Genomic DNA, 26,195 nt, shown 5'->3' on the forward strand with positions numbered 1-26,195 from the left:
CCTTCATTACCTGAATTCAGCAGAAAGACTTTGCTGGATTTAAGTGTATTTATATAAACCAAGGTTTCTTTAAATTAAACTTTGGAAATGTGAGACAATTGCCTTTTCATTTCTTTTTCTCACAATACATGATTGCAGCCTTTATTGTAGCAGCTATAGCCCAAAACTTGTGTTTGGATGATTTGTATATAAACTGTTTAAATCATGCTAAGAGTGATCTCTTTTTTACTCAATTATTTCCAGGCAAGGCCCACAAAATGGAGAAGAAAAAACATTTAGTGACGTATCATTACTGGAGAATCTTCAAAGCAACCATGTAAGTTATATAGAAACAATTATCATTGTTTTGTGACATGAAGCCATTGCTTCCAAATTCAAAACAATTCAAAAAATTATGTCCTTTGAGGGAAAACGAATAAATTGTGTATTTACACAAAATCAGCGTGAGCTCATGAATACTTTTGTAATTGTTACTGATATATGTTAATTAGATCCAACCCTTATTTTCTCCCCTCCTTTTTTGTTTTGATGCTATGGTTCAGATGTTACGAGTTTAGAGTAGTCTTGTGTTCTTCTTTCTCTGAGTGTTTTACTGGTGCTCCTGCTGTTCAGATGATGTCGTAACATCCAATAAAGCTTTCAGGATAAGCCAAGTTAACTTAACACCCTGACATGACTTCCCTGGGCTTGGACAGGAGTCAGGAGTTAACTGTATGCCTTGGGTTTATGTGCATGCTTCCATAAGGTTAGATCTTCAGATGATGACATGAGGGAGGCATTTTGGAGATTTATATTTGCCCCAAAGAGACAATACATTTCTCGAAAAATAACCAGTTATTTATTATCTGATTAGGAAACAGTACCATCATTACCACTTTCTGCTTTTTATTTGTGCAAGAGATTTTTTACCTTGTCATAACCAACACCTACTTTAAACAGTGTAACTGTTTGTTCTCTTTTTGAAGAGTTAAAGTAAATTGCTCTTTTCTTAAATTTTGTCCTTGCAAGAGGCTAGTTCCAGTTTAACTGACAGACAGTGAAGCATCTTTTTCTGGTAGATATGTATTATCAAGTATATATAATATAAGCATGCTATAAAAATGTGTCTGTATGCATCTTAAAAATTCAAGTACACATTCAAAGAGAGGTTTCAATACTGTATATTAAATGTATTCAGAAGTGCTTTGGAAAAGAATTTGTAATTCAGCTTTGTGAAAACATCTTAGAGGATCTGGGGGCTGTCAGTGGAAGAGAATAAGAACTTGCTCCCATTAGTGTTTTTGCACTAAAAAATTAAATTAGGTTTTCAGAGATTATTGTATTTTATAGAGTAATTGTAATGTTATTCTTAGTCTGAAATACAAAACTGAAATACTGTAAGCATGCTACAAGAAACCCTCAGCTGAGGTGGCAGCTGCTTTGAGCTCACTTACAGGGAATGCTGGGGTTTCTTTTAAACCAGTCAGTTTATTCATTTTGTAAATGCCAGCTGCAGTAATAAGGTTCTTAGCTGTATTTGTCAAGTCCAATCAACTGTTCTGCTTCTATGTTTCTTTTCCCCTCTTTTGGCTAAATAAATTGTTTCCACTTTTAACATTTGAAGTGCCTGATATATTCATCTTTAAAGCAATCTGATATTGCAATATTTTCCATGTGATTTTTGTTTGCTACATCTTTCTAAAGGTTCTCAAGAAGTGTTGTCAAATACTGTACTAGGCAAAAGTAAAAGAGACTATTTTTTAGTAAAAATTACAACATCCAAAGAGACTTCTGTGAATAAAGTAAAATTCTTTCAATACATCATTCATACTTACCTTCCCTAAAAAGTAATTATTTGAACTGTTCCATGTTCCTGGTTATCTAATCTTGATTGTTATGGTAGCAAATGCCACTAAATTCTATTTATATAACCAGTATGTAAGTAGAGCAGTATGTAAGTTAGTATGTGCATGCTGAAATTAGTTTACAGATAGTACTTAAAGAGGTACCTTTCATTAAATTTTTGTGGGCTGTTATTTGTCTATATCTATTATTACATTTTGGTTGTTTATTGCTTAAATGATGAATCACACTCCGAACTATTTTTTTTCTTAGCCAACTGCGCCTATAATATGTGAGTTCTTGACAATGATGGCAGTGTGTCATACAGCAGTTCCAGAAAGAGAAGGTGATAAAATTATATATCAAGCAGCATCTCCAGGTGAGACTCAAATAATTCAGTGAACATATTCTGTCAACTCAACAAGCAAATTTTACTCAGTTTATTGCGTTTGAAGAATCTTCCGAAATTAAAAAAACCCCGAACTTATCCCTCAAAAACTAATTGGTATCAGCTAAAATCAGTTTTTTAAAAAAGGATTTAGACTTTTTTAATTTTCATTAGAAAATACATTTGAATGTTACGGGGATTATGTAAGGGCAAAGAATCAGTAACTATACCGCACTGCTACGATGTTGTTAGATTGCTGTGGAGTTCTAAAGGAAGTGCTCAGAAGAAATAAAATCAAATCAGGACACAAACTGATGTCCTTGCTCATTCTATAAGCCTATTCTGTACTTGGTAACCATGATACTGATTTAAAACACAGGTTGTGTAATCAAAACAGAAAGGTTTTTAATTGGATAGAAGTTGTGATAAATTCTGTTAAGGGTTGAGAAAAGATTATTGTGCAAAAGTTTTGTTTCAAGCCTATTGTGGTTCACAGACAATTTCTGAATTCAGGAAATTACTAAGCAAGGCAGAATGATTAAAATATGCTCAGCTTTGCAATAACTAATATGTTACAATTTGTGATGGGAAAAACTACCTGAAGTGCAGAGGTTCTTCCTTGGCTCCTCAGCTTCTAGGTGGCTACCTGTGTGAATCCTGTCCTTCAATAGCTGAAAGACAAGGGCAGAGGTAGTGCCATAAGTAAAGTTCACTGGGTCATGGCACTGTTTCATTGGGCATTGCAAGCAAACTCCATTCTGACATCCTGAGCCACTTGGAGACAGCTGATGAATTTTGGAGATGTTTGGATTTTGGTTGCTGGTTTCCTGAATATAGGCATTGAAGTTATCTGTTATTTACAGGAATGACTTACCACTCATCTCTTCCAAACCAGAACTTAAAGAAAAAGCATTGTACGTTGTCCAGTGACCTGAGGAAGGTGCTAACCTAGGTGCTTTGACAAGGGTGCTCTCATTACTGAGCTGAGAGGTGTGTTCCTTTCAGGGCTTATTTTCTCTGAACTGTAAACTCATTTCATCAGTTTTCACAGGAGAAGCAAGGAGTTCTTTCCAGCACCACATTTAATCTTAAAATCCATAAAGGAAAAAGGAAGTGAAAAGTAGAAAAGCCTCGACTGTGTTGATTAAATCATGATTAACAGTTTTCTGGTACATTTGTAAAATAACTATTGAACTTGCTGCAGATGAAGGAGCATTGGTCAGAGCAGCCAGGAATCTTCGTTTTGTATTCACTGGAAGGACACCTGACTCAGTAATCATTGAATCTGTAAGTAATTTGGAGTAGCATTATAATTTACTGTATTTGCTTATGCTTTAGTTTAAATAATCTGAATAACTTCATCATGATATATTTGTGTTGACATGTTGTTTAGTTGGTTTTGGTTCTTTTGCTGAAGATTTTTTTTTTTTTTAATTCCTACCCTTCTGGTGTGTTTTTTTATTCTTCAGCTGGGACAGGAAGAGAGATATGAACTGCTAAATGTCCTGGAATTTACAAGGTAAATTTGTACTTGGTGTCTTTTTGTGAAAATACTTAGACACTTGGATAAAAATGCTTACACTTTATATATTTTTACAGGTAAAATATGCAGGCTGTGTAGCTTGTATCTGTGTAATATGTAAACACACTATAGACAAAGCAGAGTACGTGATTAAGATTCCACTACCTGGTTTATTGTAAAACATTTTTGGAGGCTTTTTTTTCTTGTTGTCTACATAGTGACTAGTATTTTTCACTTTTGCCTTTGCTCAAAGATTAAAAAAAAACTTTGATATCAAAACTTTAAAAATATCTGTGGAAAATAATATAGGAAAGTACTCAAACTTCTAAATGTATTTCTGAAAGCCCTGACACCATATGATTTGTTAAAAAGTAAGTGTATTTATCATGACTGATAAATTAAATTTTGCATTTGACCTTAAATATACTCGTATAATTATGGCTTGTTTAAGTACTCTACACTGAGACTCATTATCTTCTGAGCAGCATCACTACAGCAGTTGACCAGTTGGCTTACTTGGGATATGAATTTATCACATCTTTTGCTTTCAGTAAAAATTCTCTGTTAAAGTTCTTGGAGTTATAAATGTACCCATAAGAAATATGGATGCAGTTTCAATTCTTATGTAGAGCTGTATATATTGTATCTGGGTATGCTGTCTGTGTTCTAAATGTTTGTGTAGGCCTATTGCTTACTTTGGCACAGGATAAGGAAGAGATTTGCATGGAGAGGAAGTTCCTTTTTTTCTTAAAATGATTAGTCATAATTGTGCCTGTGGAAAGTGATTGTTGTTTTCCTTCCTGTCATATTATATTTCCCTTAAGATTAGCTAAAAACAAAACAAAAAAAAAAAAGAGAAAAAATGAAACAATCCAATGCATGAGAGACTGAAGATGTATAAGTTGTTTGAAATCAGAGTAGTTGCCTAAAGTTATAGTAATAGCAATAATAGTATGAAACAGTGAATGATTCAACAGAAAGTAATTTTTATAGTTTTGAATTTATTTTAACGTCTGTTTGCAATTAATGGGGTTTTTTTATATTGTAGAGGGCATAGGTGAATTTTTTAGATTTATGTCATGTTTTCATTTTTTTGCAGGCATTTGCTTGCATTTTATTTTTCTTGTAAGTTAGCAAGTATGTAGTGCAAAGTGCATTGCTGTTAATTTGACTTCTGTGAAAGTTCATACTGTGTTACTGGAGTAGCAGTGAAGGATTGCTACTTTGTTTCTGGTTTTGATCTTTGTCTTGATTCCATCGATTTTTTTCAAACTTCTGCATAAGTCTAAAATTGTAATTTAAACTGTGATACTTTATGGAGGTGGGAGAATTGCTTTTAAATCTCAACCTTCAGAGGTATAAGTTTTTTGGTGGATACTGATCCCAGAATTTTGTTAAGTATTCAGTTTTTATAGATGTTTTTGTTCTTATTCTCCAATATTTAGCTGTGCTTGGAGTTGACTTGTTGGAAGCACTAGAGGTCACCCGTGTTCCACAGCAAGAGAAATTTTGGCTCCAAAACAACACTATTTGTATGGGTAGGAGCATGTACCTTCAGAGAAGTAATCTGTTTTGAATAAAGTGTTGAGTTAAGAGTTTGCAGGTGTTCCAAGTTTTTCCCAGAAAAAATGCCAATGAATTCCTCTCCACTTTCCAGTACAGGCTAGATAAAGACTCTTCTGCAAGTAGAGTGCAACAGCATCAAGATTTGATAGGACAGTCTTACAGAGAAGCATGTTACAGAAGTAGAATTTGTAGGAATACTTGGTAGGCTTGTCACTTCTGATATTCTCTTTTTTCAGTGATTACACTTGTGCCTGTGAAAAGAGAAGTATTTACCTGTATTTACAGTATTTACCTGTAATTCATACATTGATTAGTCTCTCCTGTGTGATTGGTTTCATGAGTAATCCACATTGTCTTAGCTGTTCTACTGGGCAGACAGAAGGCATCCTAGAGCATTTGGGGGCCTTACCTCCTCTCATCCATTCAGAAAGCTTCAGAACACATTGATTTTGTGACTGAAGACATGATACTTCTAAAAGTAAAAAAAGAGTGAGTGGCTGACAGAGGAGGCACCAAAACCTCTGTAGCAGTGTTTGTTTTCTGTGGTTGTTTAATCCTAAGTCAAGTCAGGTGGTAGAGTAACTGGACCTACCAAGAGCTGCTTGGCAAATCTTGTGACTGAGGGAAGTATTTCTGTCTCTTTAAGACGCTTCTGTCTATTTATAATTCCACTGCAACTCCTTGGGAATTACCAGCTATTCTCCCTCTTAGTAGCAGCACAAGAGGTTACCCAGCCTGCAGGTCCATAGAGATCACAACAGTGGGTTTGCAGGATTCCATAGCACCCAAGGACATGGAGGCTTTTTTACCTATTTTTTTTTTAATTGATTATTAAAGATTACTGTTAGCAAAGGAATGTATACAATCACACCCTTGAGGGTGTGCTTGGGGATGAGGATGAGGATGATTTGCTTGGGGCTGACTCTTAGAGAGGCTTTGTGTTGGGGTTGACTCTCTGGTAAGTCATTTGTGTGGGGCGCAGACATAAGGAAATGCAGGACACAACCACATTCCGCAATCAGTAGATGCTCCTAATTTCTGTATTTCACTTGGGACTGCCAGTAGATGATGGTGGGTTCTTTTCTCCAAGGCAAATTTTTATTTTTACAGATTTTTGTCAATTCCGAATTTCTTATATTTTCTTCCTTTTCCAGACAAAAAATTCTAGTTAAGTTTTGTGCATATTGATGGTATCTCAGGATGCCTCCAATTTCTAGGCTTCCAGGCATTTTCTCTATTTCAGGAGACATCTTCTGTTAGGAAGTCACTATTTCAGCAAACATCTTCTGTTGAGTATTTTTCCCATTGTAACCAGTTCATCTTTATGGCTGCTCACATTGCTTCGACAGAGAATAAACAGAAGAAAACAGTGGTCTCACAATTACAGTTATTTGTAGTAGTGGAATTTAGTGGCTTACTGTAGTTCACCAGGAAAAGGAAATAAAACTGTCACTGCCATAAAAAGATTTTTAAGAAGTTAGAAGTCCTTGACAGTAACTCTTGGTCATTAGCTTTATTGCAGTTTTACTAAGAAAGTTTATGTCAGTCAAGATTCAGTATCTGTCTGTGTAGCTAAAATTCAGAATGCTACAGGAAGTCATTGGTTATTCTTTGATACATCTTCAGTAGAATAATATGCAGCTCCATACAGGAGTTCAAGGTTGCAATCTTCTGGTATTGCAAGACAAGTACAAAACTGCTGAGTTTTTACCTGTCAAGGGTAAATAGATCAAATTATTGTTTTATACACCCCCTAACCTACTGTAATTCCTTCACTCTTTCTGAATTGAACATTCAGGCAAGTGTAATGAATTCAATAGCAGAAGCTAGATGGTCTTGACTGGAATCAATATGGATCTGAGACATGCTTTTATTTTAGGCAGCTTAACTGTAGTTTAGATGATCCTTATTTCTCCAGTGTTGTCTAAGTAGATTCACAACTGGACACCGTCTAAAGGTTTTTTGGAATTCTACTTATCTGAGTTTTAGAGATGAAATGGAAAAGAAGTTGCAGTAGTTAATGGCTTTGTATGGGCTTTTGTGCAGTATTCACAGTAACAATGTCATTTAATATTTCTTTTCAGAAATTTTTACTTGAAACAGAGTGCACACCCAGGAGAAATTAGAAAATATTTTCCTGAAGATACTCTTCAGCCTGTTACTTCACCTATAATTACAAATTTCTTTCCTTCACCTATGTCCACATTCCAATTACAGGATGTTTTCCATGGGAGTCTGAACTTCAGGAACCATTTATACAATAATGCTCCTTGATGATGTATAAATGGGATCCAGTTGCAACTGGAACCAAAATTGTTAAAGGACCATGTGTTTCCATCTCTGTTTTACTGTGAACTGTTCTATGAGAAGTGTTTTCCTCCCTGAATAGTTTCTGTAGATTTATTTATAAATTGAAATTTGAAAGACTTATGATATAAATACACATCTTGACAGGACATGATCTTGCACCTAAAGAATGCTTGTTGGCAAACCTCAAAGGGAAGAAGACAGAAGGCAGACCGTGACAGTCTTCTCCATGTTTTCTTCCAATTTCTACCTCAGTTATGTGGACAAAAGAGAAAATAACTTGGATTTTATTAACAACTGAGAGCCAGAGAGTAGTTAAAATTAGTCCAGCCCCTTTCCAGCTCTTAGCATGCTGAAAACTTTGCATGATAAATGAAACTCTGGGATAACAGTAATGGGATTACAGCACAATACAGTGTATGATCGACTCTGGCTGGCTGGAAAGGAAGGAAGAAAAAACTGAAACAGTCCATGATACACTACCTCTTTATGATATTCATGATAAGTGCTTTGTGCTTTAAGGTGCTTTTTTGTCATGCAGTATTTAGATGAAGGTGAAAATTCTTAATATCATTTTAATGGGAAAAAGGCCTACAGAAGTATGCACAGAAAAATAGCATTCATTTTAGTTGGAAGACACTAAAACTGTTTTCCGTCCCAGTCAGCTGAGAGCATAATTCAGAATTGATAGCACTGACTTTTTATTCTTTGTGTAATGTAAGATATATATTGATATTATTAGGTAAAATATTGGTAAATGCTTATATTTATGAACTGCCTTATATAGAGAATTTATTTCTCTTTCAGCACTAGGAAGAGAATGTCAGTGATAGTTCGCACACCATCAGGGAAGTTAAGACTCTACTGCAAAGGAGCTGTGAGTTTTATTCTTTTTTCACTGTAACAAAGAATGCATCCTACCAATAAAAATACAAAAGCAAAAGATTGTAATAACTGCACTCAAAATATTGAAAATGTAGGGGAAGGAATGTTGATGTTCCTCTTTCAATTTACATTGTTTTGCTATGTAGCTGTTCAATGTGATGAACTAGTTAATGTCTTTTTTTACTAACTTCCTATGAAGGTATGACAGACCTGTTCATCCTATTCTTTGTACTGGACTGATACCTTTATGTTTCCTAATAATTGCTTCCTTCTGTACTCCCAAGAAAATGGATGAACATGTATTAATTACTTGCTGGAGTAGCTGGGCATGGATCACTAGATAGAGATAGTAATATAGCAGAACTGACTAGTTGGGAGTGTTAGCCAGCCATTGACATTACACAGAAGTAAATTTTCCTAAAGCAGGACCTGTGAGAAGGTATCTTATCATAATGCATAGGGGAATGGAGAGTTGCTCATTAGTTCTCAGTCTGTATGTCAAGTCACGTTTGAGGAGGAAGGAATTGAAATCCAGTTCCAGAATGGTTTAAGGAAAGGAAGTTTTTGAATATAAATGTCCATTTTTTGTCATCTCTAGGGGAAAAAAAAAAAAAACAAACCAAACCTATTGTTAATCTTCCATGTATTAAGCTGGCTACAAAAAGTCTGAGAATGTCAGTTATGAAGCACTAATGTTACTTTGTGGGCACAATATTAAAAGAGGAGAACAGCATTATGGCACTTTTCAAAATAAGGGGAAATAAGATCCAAAAATGTAGAAGAAAAAGACTGCGTTATAGCAGAATTTTAAAATTTAGAAAATCTGAGGATTAAGAAGTCCTTCTTTAACTTTTGAAATAAGATTATGTCTATTAATTTTTGATACTTAAATAATACAGGTCTATTTTTCAGCCATTTTCCTACATGATTTGTATTGTCTACCCAAAACAGAAATAATTTTTCTATTAAAGTGTTCTGAGCTATATTTATTTGTTTTGTAGGATACTGTAATTTATGACCGTCTTGCTGAAAGTTCAAAATACAAAGAAATTACCTTAAAACATCTAGAGCAGTTTGCTACAGAAGGTGGGTGATATTATTCAGTATAAAAATAAATATTAAATTCAGTTACTGCTCAAATTCCCATTTTTTAAATTTTGTCTTGCTGTAGTGTTTTACTCATGTTGTTTGAAAGTTATGTTTTAGCAATGTCTCCTTAAGAAAAGTCTTCTTCTTCCTAAGAAATTTCAGTAATAAGTTCATGCTTAAAAAAAACCCTAAAAAACAAGCCACACACCCACAGAGTATACAGTAGACTCTTTTAACCAAAGCATATTTTTCCAGAGAGCAAACACATGGCACATTGTTTCTGTGAAGATCTCATTTCCCATGGTTGCTTTCATGTCCCATACCCAGTGATGCTGTAGGATGGGCACACAGAAAGAAGTAGCCAAAGTAAAGATGGTTGGAAATTATTAGTGCAGTGCTTTTAAGGTAGCTTTTAGCTGTATTGTTTCTGTCACCAGTCCCAATGAGGGAGATTGCCAGTGTCCATATGATTTGTTTTGGTGTCTGCAGTCTTAATAATTGCTTTTACAAAACAGTTGCCAGAGGTGGGGAACCTCTCTGTGAGGCTTTGTGAAGTAGGAATAGTAAATTAAATTTAAAAGACTGTGAAATTAAGATGATTGATACAAGCAGCCAGTTAGTTATTTAATTATATTGGATTTCACAGTACAGATGTGATGAGAAAAGCAGAATGTAGAAACGTTTGTGCACAGCTCCTAGATGTTCAATGCCGTACCCCCTTAGTATCTCAGGAGGATTTAAGTGTTGTACTGTGCAGTATCATAATGTTACAATTTATCAATGAGTTGGTAGAGAGGAGTTGGAAGCAGAATTATAAGAGTTATGGGATTCTGAACTGTAGAGTTTCTACTTTATTTTTCTAACACACTGCTACTAGAACATTAAAATTATCTTTAATGTGTCTTAAAAATAAACTTACACTGGGAAGGAAACTAAAAAACAATGCTTATGTTTTGTTAACTGTTCTTTGGCCAGATAATCTTGTTATCATGAAAGGTCATTTTTTTTGTCATGCATATGACTTCTCTAGTTTTTGTCTTCTGGTTTATCATGGAATTTAGAGTTTTTGCTAGTGTATTAAGCAGCTTCACTCTCTTGGTTCTATCAGTGACAGCAGAAACAAGTCACAGATCTCTCTCTTTTGTTAGTTTTTCATATCAAGATCCTGCAGGAAGCATTTGGTTAGTCTTAAAGAATTTTAAATTTTAAAAGTTAGAATAGATTTTACAATAAAGTTGAAAGCAGAACTATACCTGAAAGAATTTGTCTGATGGTATAGCCAAAAGCCTCAGATACACACTGGGGGTTCTAGAAAGGCTTAACCAGAATTAGTCAAGAAAAAGTTACTTAGGTGTGAAGTTAGTTTGGGTCATAAGGTATATATTTGGTTACAGAAAAGACCAAATTAGATCACTGTCTTCTGTCCTGTGTGAATTGATGTGAAAATTTCAACCCAGTTCTTAATTACCATTCTCATTACATCAGTAGTACAACTTCTTATCTATCAGTTCATAAAAAGTGAAAAATTCCACCTGCCTTTAGAAGCACTGTACACACAAAAGGATTAAGAAGTTTATTCAGATATTTTTTGTATCCTTCTTTTCAACAGATTGAAAGATTTACTGTTCAGAAGAGTGAATTTCTAACTCTTAAAAATCATAAAATTCAATCTTTAAAAAAATCACATATCTCTGGAATTGATTAAAAATTTGGTATTTATTTTTACTTCAGATTTAAATTGCAGCCAACTATGTTGCAAAGTTTCTCATGAGTATCCTTTCATGTGGCAGGACAGTATGTCCTTGGCATTTGCTGCCTGCTCTTGGTGTGTTGTTCAAAAATGAAGTGGTTAGCATGGCTGGCATTTATATGTAAGCATTTATTAAGCTGGAGTGTTAATGCCTCCTTGGATAAATAGAAAAATCCTCTGTAATTTTCCTGTGTTGTTCCAGTCTGTTAACAACCGGGCTTAATGATATTTTGTTTTCCACGTTTTATTTGGAAGATTCTTTTAAATCACAATGAAAAGAAGCATATTAAAAATTTTAAAAAATGTATAATTAGGCAGTGATTTAAAAAGAGAAAACAAATACCTTGAAAAAACTATCTGCTGCCATTTCATACACTTGGATTTCTCTTCTTCATTTTATTGTCTGCGGAAAATATGTTGAAAGCATTGGGGAAATAGTATCACTGTTAGTCAGACGTAGATTCCTTTCCTCCCCTTCACCTATATTCATTGCTTTGGACCTTGTAAGCATATCCTTATTATGCAGAGAAAAAAATCAGTTGATTTGTCAGCCTTGAGTTTATTCTTCTAAGTCTAAATGGTGAGACACTGTGTTCCTAATGCTGTTTAGTTTTCAGAATACCCACATTACACATGATTTTTATCCTGAAGATACTAAATTACTCTTACATCTAAGACACGTGTTATTTCATGCCCAATCTCTAATAATTTCAAAATTGCCACTGGTGCTGTGCTGTATGCTCCAGAAACCTGTAACCAAATAAAGGTTATATTTAAGCATCCCTGGTTGTGGTGCTGTTTGTCTCCTAGAGCAGAGTGGGCAAGTGACCAAAGGTAACTACATTAATCCTGCCTGCCCCCCTTCTAAATCTACTGGCCTGCAAACTGTGGCTAGCATATAAAGAGTTATGTCAACTTCATGCTCTAGAAATCTGGTAATACGTGAAAATGAGCTGTTAGAAAATTCACACCTAGCTACTTAAATTGAGTGTTAAATATGTGTTGTCAAAAAATAGATATTTCTTAAAATCATGCCGTCTCAAATTCTTGCTGTAATGCTTAATTCAGATTTTTGCTGAAGGAAAAAATCTGTTAATAATATCAACCAGCTCAAAGGTTGGTAAGTAAAATTGCCAAATGGTACATAATGATTTTATTTTAAGAATTTGGAAAGCTGAAACAATCTGTGAGATGGGAAAGTTAAATGAGGGGATTCAAAGTTGGCTTCTAGATGATAAATTTCAAACTAGAATTCCATAAGAATATTGAGGAGGGGTGAAAAGGGCAGTTGTAACATTGTGCTGATATATTTTAACTTTACTTCCTTCCAGCATAGCAACTTTTAAGTACATAAAATTGTATTTCTCAGAAATACAATTTTACTCTGTAATTGTTTCAAGGTACATACCTGTTCAGCAAGTGTTGGGATTTTTTAATGATTTTTTACAATTTAAACTAAGTCAAATCTTGCATAAAAATTTACTCTTTTTTTCCAGTGAAATACATCATCTCTGTTACGTTCAGCTTCTTAGAAACTGTTACTCTGTTGAATAAACTGCTATTTATAGTTTATTTTTACTTTATGTATATTTAAAAAGTTTTTCAAGATATGCAGCAGTAATTTGAAATCAGGCATAAGCATACATAAAATACAGAATAATTTCAACTTTCAAAAGGTACTCACTGCAGACATATCAGGGAAGAGACTAACAAATACTGAATCATTATCTGCTTTCTCTCTAGGCTTAAGAACTCTGTGTTTTGCTGTGGCTGAGATTTCAGAAAGTGATTATCAAGAATGGTTGGATGTCTATCACCGTGCTTCTACAGCTATACAAAACAGAGTACTCAAACTTGAGGAGAGCTATGAACTAATTGAAAAAGTATGTGCAGCTTGTTGTAGCTTTCTGGGCTTTGGGTTGGTTGGGGGGAGGATGGGGTGGGCAGAGGGATGAGCAGAAGAGTGAGTTCTTAATTATTGTTCTTATTTTCTATACCATGAAAAGTGAATCAATTTTGAGCAATAACGCTTAGGTAGATAAAAGAAATCTAGTGATATACTGACAGCTGTGTCAGGTAGTCCTTGAGGTTTAAACAATCAAAATGAAGGAACAATTAATCTGACAAAGTTTTTCCTGCGAGTAGCTACCTTGCTGGAAAGTGTCGATTGTGGGTTGAACTTCTGGAAAGCTTTTTTTTCAGAGTTCTTCTAGTGTGTAAAAAACTGTAAGAACAGATAAACAACATCTGCTTCATTATATAATGATCTTGGAACAGTGGAGTAGTCAAGATTGGAAGGGACTTCAGGAAGTCATATAGACACGAATCCCTGTTTAAAGCAGGGCTAGTTTTGCTTGCCCAACACTTTGATGAAGTTTAGAGTATCCACAAGGAGGGAGTTTCCCCAGCTGCAGCAGGTAAATTTTTTTTGATGTTCAACTTAGTCTTTTTTCCTTCTTCAGAAATAATTTTTTTTTTTGCTGCAGAATGTGTCTGGTGCCTCTTGCTCTTTCACTGTGCAGTCTACATTTTGGTGAAGAATGGCTGCTCTGCAAGCTTCAGTTAGCAGAAGGAATCCCTCCCTTAGTCTTCTTTTTTTCCCATGTTAAACTCATCCTACTTCTTCAGGTGCTCTTAATATGCTGTGCTCTGGGCCCTAAGCTATTTTTGTGTCCCTCTGTTGCACTTGTTCTACTTTGTCAGGCTCTGTTTTATTGAAGGCCTGTAAAGCAAGCTTGTACCCAGAAACAGCATCACAAGAGCAGAGCCTTAAGTTTCTGACAACACTGCTTCTGGAGTAGCCAAGCATGAAGTTAGGACTTCACTACCTCAACAAAAAAAAGGTCCCATGACTATTAAGTTTATAAGAAAAAGAAGTGCATTAGACCAATAGTGCTTAAAGTTTTGATGCTTAAATTTTGGGGGGGTTATTTTTAGGTTTTCTTCCTCAGAAAGTATAACACAGATTGATTGACAAAACTGGTTAAAATTCAGAGCCTCACAAATCTGTAGTGTTTAACTCATGAAAAAGAAAGGTGGGGGTATATAGCTTCAGTCACTAATAAACATTGCTGGAGCAGTATATCTGGATGTGACAAAACAGTCTTGAAACGACATTACTTTTTAATGCCATGACAATCCTGCTACCTTTACAAATGTGTGTGTAAGCTGCACAAGTACTTCCTCAGGATGTAGTATGCAGGCCATGCTGCTGCCAGGATTGCACACTATTAGATGTATAATGGTGTCTTTAACATTTAGCTAGTTTTAAAGGTATTGTAATAGGAAATATAAAAATGGCTGTATTCACAAAAACTATGTAGATTTGCTCCATAGGAAGCTAAAATCAAGCATAAAATACTAAGATAAATTTACAGGTGTTTTGGATTTTTTTTACAAAGGGAAGAGAAATCATTAAAAGAGAGAAGGCATGGTATTAGCATTCCTGAAGCCTTCAAATCAGAGAGATACTTCTCAGGAAAAGGTAGCTGTTGCTGCACAAGCTACTGAGCTACTGAGAAAATAATTGGTGGAAATTTGAGTGGTCACGCTGTACATTTTGTCAAGCCACACAGATATCTAAGTTAAAGCTCATAGAATAAAGTGGAAGTTCTTTATTTGTTGCTACCAAATCTGATTAATGAGTTTAGACTGCATGAATCTTGTTGTAAGTACAGAGAGTTAAATAAAATAAATGGAACATTGAAACTGAATTTAAGTCAAAAAAACCTGTATGTATGAAATATTTTATGTTCACAGAATCTTCAGCTGCTCGGAGCAACAGCAATTGAAGATAAACTACAAGACAAAGTGCCTGAAACCATAGAGACACTCATGAAAGCAGACATAAAAATCTGGATACTTACTGGGGACAAACAAGAGACTGCCATTAATATTGGTACTATATTTGTATTTATTTGATTTCTTTGTTACAGGTTTAAAAATAATAGCAGTTGATGCAGTAAAATTTCTTTCAGAATGGAAAGTTGTTTTGTAAAAAATAATATTGTATGTCACTCCAGAATTTGAATGTGAACTTAGTCAGTGATAGGAGGAGGATAGGAAATGCTGGATTCTACCTCTGTTAAAATACTAAGAGCAAGAAAAAGCTACATAGAGAGGAGGCAAAAAAAATAGGAAATTGTACTTTTTTATAGCATATGAAATGAATTTAAAAGAATATATTGACTTTTGACAGTGAGAGGGAATAATATTAAGAGAATGTAAGTATTTTTAGCTTCCCTTCTCTATTTTTGCTTCTTTCCAAGAAAGGTGAACTAAAGTACTATAACGTTTTAACAATGGGGGTTTTTTTCTTCCCTTTTATTATGAAGGATGGTAAAAAGACTGATTTCAACAATGATAAATCTGTATCTTTAAAAAGTTATACATGAAAGCTGTTTTTAACATTTAATAGTCTTTGCATGTGACCACATCAGCACTTACTGCTATAGTGCAGATGCATGTCCAAAATAAAGCCTTGCCTTAGTCATATATATCCTTTTTATTGGATGCTATTATTTCTAATCTTAAAGAACTCTCCATATGCACACAATACAGTTGATCTAAGGTTATTTTCCTTAGTACCTTCAGGTTTGAGGCAATACACATAATACCAGTCTTTCCACTTTATTAAGAATGGTGATACATATTTTTGACTAGGCAGCCTACATCATCAGCACAGAAAATGCATCCTGTTTATGCATCAAAGAATAAAAGAAACAATGAAAAGGTGTATATGTGCAAGTTTTGAAGGAAATGCAAGTTGCATTCTAAAAATTTACAAGGCTTAGAGAGATCTGTTATTGTTTTCTGTAACTCTCTTTAAAGCACCTCTGAATAAGGCAGAACAGCTGCAAGTTACAGCAAGGGAAATTCTAACTGTTCTGACTTATATATATATGTATGTACTTATATAAAATGCAGTAGAATTTCTTTTTTTATCCTTTATTTCAGCTAGGGAAATCTTATTTTTAATTCTGTCTGTAGGTCTATTACAGGAAAAAAATGCTTTGTTATAATGGATTTTGTGAAACTGATTTTTAAAAACAAAATCTTTTCTAACAGGTCATTCTTGTAAACTTTTGAGAAAGAACATGGGACTAATTGTTATAAATGAAGGCTCTCTTGATGTAAGTAAAATCTTTAAAGTTCTCCGTTAATGAAACATTATTTTATTGCTTAAAATATCCAGACATCATGGTGAGGTTGGTGTAACAACAAAAAATAAGTAACAAAACAAATACCTCATCAGTTTGGTCATTGTTACGACTTACGCATGCAAGACAGAGGAAGTTAGAATTAAACATATTTGTTCAGACTCTATCCCAGCTCTGTGAACTGAGCTTACAAAGAATATGCTAAAATAAAAGATCCTCTTTAATTTGAGCAAGTACCCTTGTTCATGAAATTATAAGAAAAATATCTCAACCCCACGCACCTCTCCAGTCTGCAATAGACATTAGCTGGTATAGAACTGAAGGTATTTAGGTATCTCAACTCTTTAGAATGTTATTTGTTTTGGGGCTCATATCTAAATGGCAGAGACCATTTACTCCTGGATTATGGGGACTTCACTTCATAGAAGAAACAGTAGATGGGAGGAATATGACTTTTCATGTGTTGTTTAAACTTTGATAGAAATTAAATAATCCGCAGAGATGAGACAAATTGGTACTTCCTTTATGTTGCAATATTTCTTAATTAGAGAAGATGCTCTAGAAAATAGTTACAGAAACTGTTGTCATTTTAAAGACTTTCTAGCATGTAATTTTAAACAGTGGAACTTCATTTCTGTCACAGTTTCTAGCAGGTGAGAGCCAGGAAACAAGTGCAGAATTCCCCAGCAGGCTAATCTCATTTTAGATAAATGAATCCAACCAATGAATCTTTAGAAGGCCAGTAGAAGCAAAATAGTCAAAAACCATTAACAACAATGTGTGGGACTGGGAGGAGTAAGTTGGGTTGAAAAGGCAAAGCAGTATCTTTTAATTTCATTTCAGAGGGGTTTGAGATTTTTAGTTAGTTCAGTGTTCTGTTTTTAGGTGGTTACACCAAATTTGGTTTATGTATGCCTGACATCACTGAAGTAGCGCAATTATTTGGTTGGTAAACTTGTAAAATAACATGGGAAGATGTTGTCATAGGATGTCACTAGCTTCCAAAGTTAATATTTTACAAGCAGAAGAGGTTTTTTTCATCTTCCTTTCTCCTCTAAAATACTTTCTACTTTTGGGCTGTGAAGCGGGAAACAGAAGAAAAGTCTGTTGTAGCTCTGTAAAGGTCTTTCAAAAAGAAAGAAGGGCAACAAGCAATATTTTTTGTCCTTATGACACTCCATGGTAGAACTGCACTGTAGCTAACTAGATGTCGCTGACCTGCCCAAAGCAGGCTATTTATTACTATAAATAAATATATTTGAATGTTTTGTCTACTGAATGTAATCTGAAGTTCTCAGTATTAGATCACAAAATAGTGACTTCTGTAGGTATGATTCAAACTGTCATTAGCAATTGAAAAATATAAAATATGTTCCTTTATATAACAGGTACTTTGTGTTATAATTGTTAAATTATGTTAAAATATGAATTTATGTAATAGAACTATCTATTATAATGCCTGTACTTATATCATTAATCATCTGTGTTTCCTTTTTTCTAAACATTTAGGAACATTTTGTATAATAGCAAATTCTAGTATCTCTATATATGTGACTCATCTTTTGTATTATTATATCAGTTTTCTCTATACCTATGTCTTCTGGCAAATATTTATGCAATTACTGTTATTGTTCAAAGGGCATTGAAGGTTCCACCTCAACTTATACACTTCTTTTTTGGCGGAGTGAAAGAGCAATCCTACACAACATGAGAGCGCAATATTGCAAATATGCTTTTTGCTTTATAATATTTGGTAGCAGAATCAAAAGGCAACTTCCTCAAAAACCAAAGTGCTAGTGTTTATTATCACTGAAAAATTTGGATTTAAGAATATTAAGAAGTAAAAATAATGGACCCCAATTTTTCTGTGCAACAGGGAACAAGAGAGACGCTTAGCCATCATTGCAGTACTCTTGGTGATGCTTTAAGGAAAGAAAATGATTTTGCTCTCATCATTGATGGTAAATCTCTGAAGTATGCTTTGACATTTGGAGTAAGACAGTATTTCCTAGATTTGGCTTTGTCATGTAAAGCTGTTATTTGTTGCAGGTAAGATTTACGTTATACTCTCTCCATGCTATTTTTATTGACATATAAAAATAAAGAAACTGGTGTTATGAAATACAGTCATTCAAGTGAAATACCACTGTAGAGCAGTCTGCAACAAAGTGTAATTGTCAGAGTCACTCAGATTGCCTATTTCCAGGAACATGATTTGTAATCCATTGAGGGTAGTCTCAATAAGGTTGAGACGCTAATCTTGACCTTGAATTGTTATTACAGTTAACCACAGGTTTTAGCATATCTAGAGTCACCTGTAGATCTTTCTCCACAGGCTGCTTTTCTGTAAGATGTGGATTACACTGTATAAGAAGTGCTCAAAAATGTTAAAGGTACTACTCAGGGTGATTTTTGTTACCTGAAGCTGGTGGAAATGCCTTTTTAAGCATTATTATGCCTGATTATTATAAGCTTTGTTTATACAATGAACCCTTTCATCCTTTCCTGTAAATATCAACTATTACAGCTAGAAACTTCCATTGTTCCATTAAAATAAGTCAAATTCATCTGAAAAATCTGTTCAAAATGGAACTATTTTTCTGCTTTGCAAATGGACACACAAAAAGAAGTAATATTACAATATCCAAATAATCACTGGGTTTCTAGTCTTTCCGTCCCTTCTGAAAAGCAATGTCATGCTGCCAAGGGATTTTTTAATTAATGTTTTTGTGGTTAAGCTTTGTAGCCATGCTTCAGCCTGAAATAGTTTGAATTTCAAACTAAGTTTTTACTGTCTTCTAAACTGAGATGTTTCTCTGATGAACAGTTTATACTGTGCATAAACACCTTCCTAATGGCAGTAGTCTTTCTGACAGATAAGTTGGAGTATTGTGCTTGTTTTACTAGGTTGAGTTTGCTCAGTACAGCAACAAGCAGGAGATGCATGCAGAACTGATCCTGTAAAGCTATATTGCTTCTTCTTCTCTTTCCTTGATTACAAAATACATTTTATGCATTTGAAGAGATAATTTTTCTGGTTTTTTTGAACTGAGTTTTAACCTCAGGGAACCATTGAGAGGTATTCTGTACATAAAGCTGTCTTTTAGTGTTGGCATTCTTGTAAAGAAACAACAAAGTGCAAAATGAAATTTTCTGTTCTAGTAGTATTCTCTCTGTCATTTCTTCATTTTACACTTCCATAATTTACCTAGGTCACTTGGTTTCAATGCATATCTAGATATATGTCTGACATATTTTGTGGTTGCTTAAAAATTGGCTACTGGTTTAAAACTAAAATACTTGCTCGTAACACTCACTGTTTTAATGTGAACCTATTTAATATCCCATGTTTCCCAAAAGTCAAAATTCTGCCAAAATATTTGTTTCTGTTAAATGCTTTGTCTTTAGTACCAAAAAACTTCATTTCCTTGTTTATGAGCTTAAAAATAAAAAGTTTTAAATGGTAGTAGTTTTTGAGTAAGGTAAAAATATAATCCAGACTTGAAAAGAATATAAGCTCTTTCTTCATCCATATAATGAAAGTAAACATCAGAAATTCTCATTTGTTCTAGAAGTACAAATTACACCACTTTCTTTTAAGCTTGCAGGCTGCATTGACTTGTGCAGAAGCATTTATTGCCAATGGATTCTTCCTAAGACTAGCTGTAGCGCAGATGATGCTGACAAATATTCAGTAGACATTTCTCTTCAAAAAAAATCTGTGTATGTTACTAATTCCAAGCAGATGTTTGGCTTAAAGACTTCAGCAAGCTGAATTCCAACTCTATATTGGCTTCAGAGTAATATATGCAAGAAGAATGTTAAATGGGTTATTCTGGAGTAAAAAATGTACAGCTAAGAGTGAGGAGAATGAATAAAAAATATTTTTACTGGTTTCACCATGAATTTGAGGCAGTGACAGTGCCATGTTCCAGCTGCCCCTATAACATTATCTAAAAAGGAATTAAGGCACTGTTCCTAAGAAGTTAAAAAGATGAAAAAGAAGTACTTGGGTCAGGAATCTTCTGTAGAAGCTGGCTGTAGCAAGTCTTGGTACAGTTCTCAACAGCAGAGTTCCAGTAAAACATGTACCAAAAGATCACAGATTTTTTTTTTCATATAGGTCTCTGGACCACAGAATTTTTCAGAAGGGCTGTTGCCCAGAAACTTTCAACCCAGGTTTTCCACAAAGCTGTGGACTCATCCCACACAGCTTTTTCAGAAGTCCAGTAGTTGTGCATGTGTTGTGCTGGCCACTGAATAATGTGATTATATAGCCACCTTCAATTTGAAGGCTGTATTATTTTTCATTCCTTTATTTTTTAAAATACATTTTCAAACAGTTCTCTCTAACAGCACTTGGTAAGGTCTTTCAGCTTTTAAGTAGTCCAGAGTTCATAAATGTTGTTTTTTATGCATTTTTCTGTGAGTGTGCTTTTAGCATATACCCTTGAAGGGCAATAACAAGACCATGTCTCTCACTAGGATGTTAATTGGCCTGGGTTTATTAGCTTTTCACAGAATATAAAGTATATTTTAAAAGTACATCCATTTGAAAGTCCTGTATTAAATCTATTTGGTTTTTTTATCCCTTAGGGTATCGCCACTTCAAAAATCTGAAGTTGTAGAAATGGTTAAAAAACAAGTTAAGGTAGTAACTCTAGCAATTGGTGATGGAGCAAATGATGTTAGTATGATACAAACAGCACATGTTGGTGTTGGTATCAGTGGGAATGAAGGTCTACAGGCTGCTAATTCTTCAGACTACTCAATTGCTCAGGTAAGTCATTACACTGCAAAATACTACAATAAAATATTTTAAAATTTTATTAATATTAGTGTATGTATGTTTTAATTGTATGTTTGTTGATTTTTCATGTTTTTTGCAGTTCAAGTATTTGAAGAACTTGCTGTTGGTTCATGGAGCCTGGAATTATAACAGAGTAGCTAAATGCATCTTATATTGTTTCTACAAGAATATAGTCCTTTATATTATCGAGGTAATTTTACAGCATGTGAAATGTTACTTATTGAAAGTAAAACCTTAATTTAAAGCTTTTGGTTATGATATATATTTTTAAAATATTTTAACTGTAAATAAATACCTACTATATTGAATCTTGAAATTTTTAATAAACTGATTAATCTGAATGTTTTTTTTACTTTAAAAAAATCACAGTTGCTTAAAAATGCATGGTAAATATTAGTACTAAATGTATTTCTAATATTGCTAGCTTATTGAAATGCTGTACATGTAACATCATTGCAGTAATTAAGGAGTCCAGTTACAATTTTGCCTTCAATTTACCCAGAGATGTGTGTGCTTCAGCTCCTTGTGCTGGTGTCAGGGACTGTGGGGTTCGGAGTCTGCGGCCCTTCCCAAGGTCCCTGTTGCCCTGCTGGGCTGTCGCGGCTCAGAGCAGCGCCCAGGGCTTTTACAGACAGGTTCAATTCCACTCCTGGGCACCTTTCACTTGCTGATTGGGGTGATCCTGCATCTTCAGTCTCCTGTTCAAGAACAGGGATACTTTCCTGAAAGTAGCTGACCTAGTTTTTTCACCTGGGATTTTAAGGAGTGAAATCTTGCAAAAAATACAGTGGTATGAGAGGATTGTGTTGTAATAAATGTACATTTATTGGTAACTATGGTTAGAACCGAATGTATAATTGTAGTTATCACTCCCTTCATCACCACACAGCAACCATAAAATGTTTTAAACATATTTTTAAAAAATTTTTAAAGCTACTTTCTCCCTTCCCTTCCTTCTCTTCTGACAGCTGCTGTATCTTTTATAATCAAGTGTGTATATATATATACATACACATATAGTAATTGCATTTATAATTGATTCAAACTTTATATTCACGGTGAAACTTTGGGTTAAAAATGTGGAAAAAATATTTAAGTTTTGAAAATCTTGGCCATAAAATAAATTTTACTGAAAGTCTTATGTATTTTGTATGTTAATGGGGTTAACAGATACTCTTAAAATTGTCATAGTTTCTTTAAATATATTTTCAAATTAGTATCTTAAACTTGCAAAGTAAGTATTCAGCTTTACTGGAAGCAAAATGCTTTATTTCTGTTAAACCTGATGTAAACATTAGATTAATATTTCCATTTTATACTTACTTATGTGACCTTAATTGCTGTAATATTTGAAAATAATCATTTTTATGTACAATGTTGTAGCCAAAGGAGTGTACTTTTCTTACCATATTTTTACATTTTCTAAATTTCCTCTTTTTTCTCTCCTTACTGTGTTATAACTGCAAATAGATTTCTATCTAAGTAGCAGCAGGTTTGTAGCCTCTTAAGAAAAATATAAAGTAGGAAGCTATAGAAAAAGCAAGTCCACTAAAGATCCTTTGTTGTCTTGAAGTGGCAGACTTCAGAGCCTGTATTTCAAAGGCTGTATATCTCCTTACATGATCAGACTTCCAGAAGTACTGATTAGCAGTAGCTCTAGAAGTATTTGAAAAAGAAAAGTAATAATGTATACTTTGCTTATAGAAAGCATATAAAGGTTGGCTTTAGAACATATCAACTTATTTGTCTTAAATTGCTGTCATTGTCACCCGCACATATTGTGAATTTTTAACAAATCAAATATAAGTATCCCACTATTTGTATTTTTTGAGAAAGAAAGTTAAATGCAGGGTACAGAGATCATAGTCTAAAGATCAAAACTTTGGTTTTATGAACAGATAGTCTCTTCTTCCTGAGCAAATTGAAGGGCAAAGAGATAATTTTGATATGGGTTGTTATGACCCTATATATATAATGCATGCAATCATTTTGCCATATACACCTTCTCTGGAAGACAAAATAAATTCTACTTGAATTCCTGTATACCCCACATTTGTTAGCTCAGAAAACTTTTCAGAGATGTTAATAGCTCATGTCAATACTGTGAGTGAATGGGCAGAAATTCATCATTGAATGTCTCCAGAAAGGACAACTGCCAGTCTTGAGTCTCTCTTTTCAGTTTTTTTGTACAGATCAGGCGTGGGAGCAGGGAGCTCAATGAGTATTTGTAAGCTGCTGCTTAATATGCAGAAATGCTACATCAGGAAAACTTCAGTGAGGCTTTTGTGGCCACACCTCCTCTGTCTTGGAGTTTAGAAAATAGTACTGTGAAAGGCACGTCTGGAAGTTACTTTAAACAAGTTTCCTTTTATTCTGACAATAATAAAAATACCTACCCTTACTTAATAGATCTGTATCCTGGTTTTAAATGTCTGCTCAGTACTAATCAAGAAAATAATGGAAAATATTCCATTTAATCTAAAGTATAGCCTTTTTCCTAGGCATTCATGGGCTGATATGAAATTGATGTCAATTGGTTTCTTAATTCAGAAAATGGTAAAGGTCTATAGTAATACTGAAGCACAGTGATCAGTGCTTATTGACATTTAAACTCCTATTCATAAGAAACTAGAAGTGATCTGTAATAATGTTTTTGTACTCTGTGTCTTGATGCAATAGCTATTTAAATATGGGCCTCATCTTTTGTATAGGACTAGTCACAATGACTTGAGAGGCTATATTCTGAGATATCAGTCTAAATTGCAAGTGAAAACCTTGAATCTCTAATAGACCACTAATGTGCTTTATTGAGCCTGTACAGGTCATCGCACTCATGTAGGATAAGCCTATACAAAGTCTCATACTTATTTTGGAGGAGCTGACAGTATTTTACAAAGGTGATTGATGTTGAGATTGATCTCATGACTGAGAACTCCTTTGTGGATTGGTATTATTTTTATAATTACCATTACTGTATGCACTATGTCATTAAACTACTCATTTTATGAAGCTATGAAAATCACCCTTTGACATCAGAGGAACAGAATTTTCCTATTCCTACTTCTCATTTTGCTATCTAGTAACAACTAGCAATAATGTAAAATAACTGGTTCATATTAAATGAAAAGTATTTACAGTTTTAAAAAATAAGAATATTTGATTTTTATCCAACATGAAACATCAAATGAAAGAGTAAGAATAAGAGTAAGAATCAGAGTAAGAGTGATAAAAGACCAAGACAAGCAGAAGAAACAGATGTGTGGAGTTGAGATTTAAATTTCAGTCACAGATGTTTAAACATGGCTATTTATAACAATTTAAGTGATACCATTAAAATAATTAATTTATTGAGTAATTAAAGCTATAATGACTTTTTTTATTCCATAAACTTTGGATGATGGGGAGGTTATTTTCCCCCTTCCCCCAAGCAGTTCATGTCCATAACTGGAATTGACCATTGTGTTCCTATTCCCTTTGCCTGACATATCAGATGAATAGCCATGATCATATAAATGCATAACCCATATAATGCATAACCCCAAACATGAGCAGGCTTCTGGGCATACTCACACTGGGTCTGAGCTGCACAGTTCAGCTGCTGTGGTTCACTCTGCCATGGCTTACTTGAGGTGTGCAAACTGCACCGAGTTCAGTTTGAAACACACACAGCAGAAGGTGATTGTGCTCATGCCCACATTTTTGCATTACATGGCTGGAAAAATTAGAAATATGAGGATCTTTGTTGAGATCCATCTCATTTTAGACAGGCTGGGGACCTAATTCTTTCCTTTTCAGTAGAAAATTTTGTAGGTGTTGAACTACAGAATAGTCTAATTTTCACGGCCTGGACTAAAATACTACTTTTAAAACCACCAATCACCTGTTCTTCTGTAAAAGGGAGCTAGATTCACAATTTGAGCTGTTAGAGTAGGACCTGTACCCTAAGAGAGAAGTGTTTGAGTCTGCTCCTAAATTAGTGTCATGTCCAGCATCCTAAAAACTGATTTTGCACGTACAGCTTCCTTCATTGTCCATCATAACTAGGATGGAACACACTTGTCTCTGAATTATTTGCCCAGTGCAGAGCAAGTGTCTCTTGTCACTATTAATAATGTAGTAAGCTCCATATTACTTTTTTCATATGGGGTTAAGAGTGTAATTTTCTAGGGCCCAAGATTCAGAAGTTAAGGCAAATAGGTAGGTTATTTTCTTCTTCTCTTATAGTTTGAGGTAAGGGCTGTATTTGTCCTTTGTCTTTTCTTTTCCCTACCTTTTAGCTCTTTTAATTTTGAGCCATTATGGCATAAGCCAGTTGTTCCTAATCTTGTAACTAATATAAAATTAATGTTTCTGCTTAGATACTAGAGATGTTTTGTCTCTTGAAGTTAAATATGTGATATTCCACTAAACAGTAGTGTTTCTACTAGAGACCACTGCTTTTAGCCACATTGAAAGATTTCTTCTTCATGGACTTTTATTGATACATTCCATAAGAACTTCAGGACTTAGAGATGCTACCAAATTTCATCTCTCCTTTAGTTTGCATCTAGGCCTCTAACCAAGATATATTCCAGTCCCTTATTACACTAAAATTAACTAAAATGCCTAAAACTTGCATGCTTTCTTTAGAAAAAAGTAAATGCTAACATTTCAGGAAGTCAGTACTATGCCTTAAGGGATTTCTTAACAATTTTCTACTAAAACCACTTTCAGTTTAAACACCTTGAAAATTCTAACTTAAATTCTGTACAAAATAAGCTGAAAGCAACATTCCATTGCAAATTAAAATTTTATTCTAAATACTTGCCTTGCTTTTTAAAAGCCACTCCAAAACATTTCCAAGTGTTGCTTAACATCATTTACTTGTAAGAGCAGTCAACATGTGGAATAGATTCAGT

At 34.2% G+C, this 26,195-nt stretch overlaps 1 protein-coding gene across 3 annotated transcripts in view; it reads left to right on the top strand.

Moving 5' to 3' along the window:
- ATP8A1 (ATPase phospholipid transporting 8A1) overlaps positions 1-26,195 on the top strand; it is a 101,182-nt gene that overhangs the window by 37,726 nt on the left and 37,261 nt on the right. For all 3 annotated transcript variants that reach the window (XM_036381478.2, XM_054514509.1, XM_036381477.2), the window contains 12 exons: positions 244-316; positions 2,095-2,200; positions 3,414-3,496; positions 3,679-3,728; positions 8,412-8,481; positions 9,491-9,575; positions 13,072-13,211; positions 15,088-15,226; positions 16,396-16,460; positions 18,364-18,536; positions 21,084-21,267; positions 21,377-21,487. In XM_036381478.2, the coding sequence (XP_036237371.1) occupies positions 244-316; positions 2,095-2,200; positions 3,414-3,496; positions 3,679-3,728; positions 8,412-8,481; positions 9,491-9,575; positions 13,072-13,211; positions 15,088-15,226; positions 16,396-16,460; positions 18,364-18,536; positions 21,084-21,267; positions 21,377-21,487 (1,279 nt within the window). The remainder of the gene's footprint in view (positions 1-243; positions 317-2,094; positions 2,201-3,413; positions 3,497-3,678; positions 3,729-8,411; positions 8,482-9,490; positions 9,576-13,071; positions 13,212-15,087; positions 15,227-16,395; positions 16,461-18,363; positions 18,537-21,083; positions 21,268-21,376; positions 21,488-26,195) is intronic.

This window comes from Molothrus ater, chromosome 4 (assembly GCF_012460135.2).
Source record: "Molothrus ater isolate BHLD 08-10-18 breed brown headed cowbird chromosome 4, BPBGC_Mater_1.1, whole genome shotgun sequence".
NCBI classification, from domain to species: Eukaryota; Metazoa; Chordata; class Aves; order Passeriformes; family Icteridae; genus Molothrus; species Molothrus ater.